Here is an 8,156-nt window from a genome sequence, read left to right as displayed (position 1 = left end):
AGACCTGGAAGCCCTGCATCCAAAATTTGTTCCTCATTTACGGTACAGCAAACTGCTCAGGGAGCATTAAAATGTATTCTGCCTCTTATGATCAGGCCTCAGAGAGCAGCTGATCCCTTCCATTGCCTTTGGACACACACCTGGGGATTGATGCCCACTTACCTGGTCAGCAAAAACCTTGGTGGTTTCGTCTAGCAGCAAGAAAATCTCCTTGACAGAAGGGAAGGAGGGAAAAGCCCCAGCTTTACCGTTCTTCTGGATAAGAGCTAACCAGCACTGGTGGTGCAATTGCAGCTGGCAAAGACTGGGGACAGGGGTGTCGAAGCTGCCCCCATTAGGAGCAGAAAATCTGGTAGAAAGCAAATGAGCCTGGTGGATGGCACAATCTGGAAGGAGGGCAGGGGGGTGTTCATCTTGAACAGAAAAGACCTGCAAGCATCAGTACAGTGTTGGACATGCGGTGGTCAGAGAAAGGTGCCTATGACACTTTGAAATAAAACTTCTGTGAAACAAGATCCAGAGCACAGTGTGAAGACTCAGCAGGTACCAGGTGTCTCCCAGTTCATTAGGCGAGACAAACATGGACAACTTAGAAGTTATCTCGGTTTATAGGCACCTCCTTTCTCTGTTTGCTGGTTCCTGCCTATGCTCTGATCACTTTTCCATAGTGTGTTTTCTCTGAGAATTCCCCATTCATGCTGTGCTAAGAAATGACATACGTGCATGGTGCCTGTCTGCTTGCAGAAACCTACACCCATTAAATAATAACAGGAGAAATCCCCACAGGCACACTAGGTTCCTGTTACTTCCACTTAGGGCCAGTTTCAAAGGCAGACCAAGGTGGCAGCCATCTATCCTAGCTAGAAACCCTACGCGCTAAAACTTTTACAAATGTGAAATTAGCCACCTGCAATAACTGTTGTAAAATTGTTAAATTAGTAACAGGGATTATTCTCATTTTTTGCTGGGATATCAGGGAACTAGCACGGAACGGCAGTAAAAAAGGCTCCTACATAGTCCAGAAAATAGGTTAAACCAAGTGTTGCTCCCGCAATGAAACCAGAAACCTTGCTGAGCTCACTGCAGGGCCGCCTGCGTACGAGGACTTTAAGTGTCACCCTATATCCCCACTGGAATAGTACAACAGTGAACAGGAAAGAGTGATCCATTTTTTAATGCCTGCTAAAAATTAATCCGGCATGAAAAGAATTACAAGTCACGAGATGCCACAGAAAACTGGAATGTTTAAGCTTAATAAACCCACAGTTCGCAACCCTGTTTTTTTTCCAGTTTGAGGCGTCAGATCTTCCACACACATGTCAGTGAATCCTCTTTATTTAATTTAACTAAGTGCTTGGAAAGTCCCCATCAATAGCATGGCTTCACTCAAGCATGTACTGTATCACAGAAGGATCCACTTCTTCTGCCATCAGACCAGCCTGCAGATTTTGGATTGTTGCTTTTTTCCCCAAACGCTGTCTCCAGAGGACAAACGCAGCTACGATCTGTGACTGCAGGTTGTGCGGGTGATTGACTTTACATCGATAGATGTCAGTATGGGACAGACCCAAGCACAGAACGATATGCTCCCATTCGGGTCCCAGTCTCCTCGCCAGTTTGTTCAGCTGCTGATCTGTTGGTGAAGTCTTCGAAATACATGGTGCAATTTCAGTTATATCTGTAAAAAGAAAAAGAAAATGCACACACATGTCACTAGGCAATGCTGCAAATAGTGATGTAAAACCTTGTCAAAGGAGGGAATAAGCAAAGCTGAGGTGAAAGAATTAATTAAAGAAACAGAATACATACTCACCTAGAAAAAATAATGACATAATCAACCAGAAGATTAGAGGAAAACTAATGCTCAGTGGACTGTACTAGGGAGCCTTGAGGTTTTGGGTGTCAGTAATCCAGATATCAGAATTCTACTTCAAAGACAAGACTTCCAAAAGTAATTATAGATTTTGGGGTAGTGAACAGGAAAGGTTTCTGAGGAACATGTTTCCAGCAGCCAACACCCTCTGAAAGTCAATCTGCTTGCACCAGCATGACGTAGTGACAATTATGGGACAAATAACACCTTATTACTGCTGTTTTGTGACTCTCTTTGTAAACTTCTGAAATAACTTTGATTCCTTAGTTACTAGGTATTACTCTATTTTTTTGCTGAGGGCTGTTCACAGGAAATTCTTCTATCTCCTAAGATGCTACTTACCCTTTGTGCCCTGTTGTACCTGGCAAACTCGTCTTGAGGAGACCAGCTTTGGGGGCTTTTCTTCTGTTTGAATGAACACACAAGCACAGCTCAGGTGAACCCAAACAAACAGGGCATCAGCACTGTTCCCCAGTATAAACTATGTTTTGTTATCCCTCATGCCAGTTATAGTAACATTCTCAAAAACAGGCATATATGTGTGTTGTGTTTTAACCCAAGCTAGCAATACAACCACGATAGCTGCTCACTCACTCCCCACCCCTTCCCCATCTCCAAATAGGGGAGAGAATCGAAAGGGAAGGGAGAAACTTGGATTGAGATAAACACAGTTTAATAAAATTACAAAATACTAATACACTACTAGTAAATGCACATATAAAATAGAAATAGAATATAAAATAAAAGCTATTCAATGCAATTCCTCAAAAACTCCGTCCACACTGAGCAGCCGGTCCCAGGAAGCAGCACCTGGTCCTGAACAGGCCTCTGCAAAGGGTGCGATGGCAAAAGGCTGAAATACAGAAAGTCCCGAATAGAACTTCCCTGCACAGGTCTCTGATCTGGCTCTGACAAAAAGAGAGAGCAAGAGAGACAGAGACCAAAAGATCACAGCTCTCCTTAAATATGAAGCACAATGCTAGTGGGATGGAATACTCTTACTCATCAATCCGGATGTCAGTCGAGCTCTGCCCCATCCATGCCTCCTCACTGCCTCACACCTGTGGGCAGAGCACTCAGAATGTCCTTGGCTCTCAGACCAGAGCAATTAAAAACATTAACTCTGTCACATGGTGTTATCTCTTGTTCCCAAACTAGATATAAACAATGACTGTGCTAGCTATGAAAAAGAAAGGTTTCTAACTGCAAGAAGAAAACTAACTCATTTTCAGTCAAACCAGCACAATGTGCCACAGCCCCATTCATCTATCTGGCCTCCTTGAAGCTGTTGTCACTAGAGTGCAAGGAAGTCCCATGGTCCCTCAGAGACTTCTGCTCACTGTCCATTAGTACTGCCCAAGTACCTAATATGCCCCAGAATGCACCCTTTATCTGAGAAGATGTTGAGCATCGAACTGGCACCCAAGTCACGGAGGACAGGATCAATACAACTACCAAAGCAGCTTTCATGGGAAGCATTAATGTAGCTGTAATTATCAGCAGTAAAAACCTCTTAGGAACTGAACCAAGTATTTCTTATAAACACAAGTGATCTCTTTGTGTATTCCCTATGGTAATCTGAACATTAAAAAAAAAAAAAAAGGCAGTGTTAATAGCAGAGTGAGAATACAGTGCTATTCAGAAACATGCTGTATGGGATCCATCTCACCTAACTACATTGGCCCCTCCTGTACTAAGTATACTAGGATTAATTATCACTAAGGAGAGAATTAGGGTCTTCTAGAATTCAATCCATCTTACTGGAAAGAAGATGTCTGAAATAATCAGATTAATTACTCCTCTAAACATGCACATTTCCACATTTCTCTCCATTGACTGTAAAAGGAGCACTGGGTATAAGCTCAGATGTTGATGTCAATGCTGTGAACACCCAGCACTGATGAAACAACTCTCTGCCTGTAAATTCAAACCACATACCAGTTGCTTTAAAAAGGTGCATTTAGAAAAGCAGCATAAGATATCTATAAAGATACCCTTCGATAAAGATACTCTTTGATACCCTTTGTGATCACGAGCTGAAATGGTCAACACAGCCTGCAACTGCTGCTCTACTTTTGTTGCTGAAGACACTGCATCAAAACAGAGCAAAAATATCCCCAAGAAAATGCTAATTATAGCCTGTTGGTCTGAAGTAGCAGACTCCTTACAGAAGAACCGCTTTGCAAAATCTAATTTATAGCTCCAATATCACGCTCACAGTCTCCACTACTGCAGAACAGCAACACTAGAAACCACCACTCCTTCATTTTATCAAAAGTAATTGTGTTTTGTTTTTTTTCAGAGAATACCCAGAGTGTGCAAATGTTTGTACAATTTAAGCCCAATCATATGTAAGTCTTATACAAAGCTGCTTTGAGTAAAGGGAAAATTGCCTTCTGAAGAGTAGTTAGGTCCCTTTGATCTTTCTGTCTCCAGATTGCCAAAGGAACCTGGGACAAGTGGCTGGTTTGGGGATGTAGCAAAGGATGAAGAAAGCTGAAGTGATACTGGTGGGGCTGCCCTATGCGGTCACATCAGAGGTGACACCAGCTCCACAGGTAGGTCAGGACAAGGGAGTGCCTTTCATGAATACAAATATTTGAGAATAAATAAAATTTAAAATAAATATAGCTACCCGGTGCTGTCACCAACACCACTTTTTGATGTTAAACCCTTGTATTGGCTTATGGTCAGCTTCTAAGCACAAAGCAGCGTGCCCAAAGGAACGTTACCTGCCAGCCTGGGCTTTTTGCTTTCACACTGGAATTTTTATACTTCATGTTCACTAGCGGAATGATTTTATGATACTGAAATGTGATCAGGCAGGGAGGCCTAACAATAATACATGTCAGCTTGTCCATCCAGCCTTTGATATTAGGCAGATTTTTTTACTACAACAAGTATCTTGCCTTCAGCCTGTTATCAGCCCTTTAATAAGAATAAGAATAAGAATAAAACCCATCCAGGAAATCTTTTCATCTTAGGCTAGCATCTGATTCTAATATGGATGCAGGAAAATTCTGGGACAGAAGCCAAATGTTAAATTTAATACAAAGGACTGTTATTTTAGTCCCATTTTATTTTCTGTGATAGCTCTTTTTCAGCTCTGATACAAAGTCACTGAGGAAAACCTGAGACAAGTATTACATGATGGGCAATATTAGTTAGAGGTACAGAGAAATATTTCGTCAGATCTTTTAGTTATCACAAATGTAAAATCACAAAAAGATTTGGATCTGTTCTAGGATTAATGCCACTTTTAATTTAATAAACATCATGGCATTTCAAGTAAAAGGGAAATTAGTTTTCTGTGCTCAGCACCCAAGCTGCTTTGAACACATTGCAAAAACATTACAGACGCCTTTTTTCAGTTATGTTTACTACAGGCCCTCACTTAGAATCTCCATTTGTCAGGAACTGCCTGAGGGAGTTAGCAAGATCAGAGCAAAAGTGTCAGTTACGCAGTTCCTGCAGTTGCATTTGAAAGGTATGTTTAGGATGCTTCGACCTCAATTTTGCAAAAAAGTGTAAAGCTCTTCTTGCTTTAAGTGGATCCAATGTGGAGGTGTATGTGCTTATGTTAGATATATTCTTCAGCTTAGCAAAATGAGGACTGTGTGGTTACAAACAGTAAGAAGCAGGGTTCAGGGCACCATTGGACCATCTCAAGGGTTTCCCCAGAGAAGCTGATTTGTGGTGTGGTCACCTCTGGGAAGGACACGGAGTGAAACACCATGTCCAGCTGTGGACACGGTCTATGACGTGAAGTGCCAGAGCCACGTGCTGTGCAGATTTAGGGGCTAAAGTCTCGCTGCTCGCACTGAAGCCACAAAGTCCCTGAGGAACGGGGAGCAGACGACTTTGTGCTGGGGAGCGAGCCAGCCTGGTGCAGAGCTGCTCTCCTGGGACCACTGGCCAGCTCGCTAACCCAGCGCTTGGGACGTGACAATCCCCTTTCTACGGGCTGTAAGTGGGGAGGACTCCCTCCACCCTGGTGCTGGAGCTGAAAGCGACCCAGAGAAAGACCCACAGCTCCTTGTATCCAAGCTGCAGCATGAGGCAACGCACTTCTCCCCATTTCCAGCTCTCGATGGTCAAGGAAGCTCATCCACCCTAAGCCTTTATCCCAGCTGTCCCAGTCAAAAAAACAGGCGATGTTGACAACTTCTGACCTGCGTGTGCATGTGTGCTTCCAAGACCACTGCACAGAATGGGAGATACGGCGGTGCTGGTGAGTGTGGACAGGAAACAGAGCTGGATATAAATAGTATCACAGATACGTACCAGACACAACAGAGTAAACCAGATACCAAAGCTACATATGGGGCAAAGGCAGCCGGTCGCCACTTTTGCATTTCTTTCTCTTCAGAACCTCTCCAGCTTTAAGTAGGAGACTCCAAGAAGATGTTGTAACAATCAGGGGGACAGAAAATAAACTCACCCCAGCTTTGTCCCGCTTGGCACAAGTGGGAGGATGCAAGATAAAGTCCAGCGAAAATGGGCTTTGAATCATTTAAAGATTTTTTTTTGCTTTCTCATCACCCTCTCTAGGTGATGAAAAAAGCTGAGATCATCTCTTAGGTTGTCTTGCGTCATGGGAAAATCTTTATCAGCATTGAGAGACTGACCTCCCGCCCTCCATGCTGTTGGAATGCAGGGGGGAGCAAGCGAGCTTTGCTCCAACACAGGATACAACAGCAAAAAGTGCTGAGGCATTTTTTGGTGATCTGCAAAGTACCCACCTGATTCTTCAGAACTGCTGACAGCCCAAAGTGCCTTATGGTTTTGTCTAAAGCACCCTTTTCTATGTAAGTGTGACCTCTCTGTGCATCACCAAAAGCATCTGTTGGAGTTTCAGGGAGTCTTCTCCCTTATGCAGTCAATACATTTTTACATCATGCAACACAAACCAAACTTTTAGTATTTTGCTCTTTGCTGTGTAAAAGTGACTTTGATGGAGATGATGTACCTGAATCCAAAATGCTGAAAAAGTGTCCATCAGCTGCTGCCTAATTCTGCAAGGACAACTCCATGGGCAGTTCAGGAGACAGCTGGAGAGCCAGGGATACAATGGCCCACCTCTTATCTAATAACTATCTAATAAATATGTCCTTTGGGAAAGGATGTTCTGGGGACTGGTGTTTGTTTCCAGTACTGCCTCTGTATTTTATCCGCTTAAATTACCATGTATAATACATACTCGTTGGATAAGAAGACAGAAGCAGCCCTGAAAGAAGAGATGGGAACCCTGGTCTCTCTGAGCTGCACATCCTAATGCTGAGGCCCACAGTCATGCTCCTCTTCATTCCCTTTTTCCAGATAAATAATTCCAGAAAAACATGTAAAGGTTTCCCTGGAAAGGGTGAAGAATGCTTCCCAACCTTTAGAATGGAGCCTGGTAGAGAGAAAACTCTCCTGGGAATCAAGGGCTACGCTGAAACAGAGTAAAATTGAATGCTAGAGCCCTTTGCAGATATAATGCTACACAAATGCTCTAATTTTTATATAAACACACCAGAAACAGGTAGGTGATTCTGGGGTTCAGACCCTGCCTAGCTGGAACGGGACTGTAAAAAGGAGTAATCACATAGGTATGTGTCTGGCCCCAGCATCTCCTGCTGACAGGTGTACAGAGTCCTTCAGTGATCTGGACTCAAATCACTAACTGTTGTTCACTTGACCCTCTTACCACCAGATCCTGCTCATAATTTCTGGAGAGTTCAAAGCAAGCATTTCAGAGCCCTCTTTAATTGTCTTTCCTGGCATCTGGAGTACAGTTCTTCCCTGAGAAGCGCTAAACTTAGATCAAGCAGTTCCACAAGCAGCAAACCAAAAAAGTCTTGTTTCCCCCCCGGTTTGAGTTCTACAGTTGACTCATGCTTCAGGACTTCTCCAGCTGCTTACTAATTCTCAAGATACTCATGAAGTTGCTCCTCTCTGCAACAGCAGCTAGGCAGCACTCTTGAATTTGGCCAACAGGTTCAGAAAACTACTAGGGGTAGACACAAACACACAACAGCCCGCAGCGGAAGAGCACACAGCTTTGGTTACTATAGGAAATTATGCTAAAATGGACTTTGAAGCTCCACAGAACTGTTGTGGCTAATGTGCTAGCAGTGACATTTGAGGCACATCAGGTAAAGGGAAACATATATAACAAAGAACCTAGTGCCAGAGTCTGTATCCCTCCAGCCCTCTCTGGGCACAGAGTACTTGTTCAACTAGCATAAACCACAGACCCAGCAGTGGGGACTGAACAGGCACGGTTATGGTTGCCAGACTG

General features: G+C 43.5%; 1 protein-coding gene across 1 annotated transcript in view; it reads right to left on the bottom strand.

The window, feature by feature from the left end:
• Positions 1-1,156: 1,156 nt before the first annotated feature.
• The window catches only part of CRADD (CASP2 and RIPK1 domain containing adaptor with death domain), a 91,652-nt gene continuing 84,652 nt past the window's right edge, over positions 1,157-8,156 (bottom strand). Inside the window, 1 exon segment of the mRNA XM_065042733.1 lies at positions 1,157-1,678. Within this exon segment, the coding sequence (XP_064898805.1) occupies positions 1,383-1,678 (296 nt within the window). The 3' untranslated portion in view covers positions 1,157-1,382.

The sequence above is a fragment of the Columba livia genome, chromosome 1 (genome assembly GCF_036013475.1).
Source record: "Columba livia isolate bColLiv1 breed racing homer chromosome 1, bColLiv1.pat.W.v2, whole genome shotgun sequence".
Taxonomy (NCBI): Eukaryota; Metazoa; Chordata; class Aves; order Columbiformes; family Columbidae; genus Columba; species Columba livia.
The sequence above is the reverse complement of the archived record's forward strand: the minus strand, read 5'-3'. Positions and strand labels throughout refer to the sequence as shown.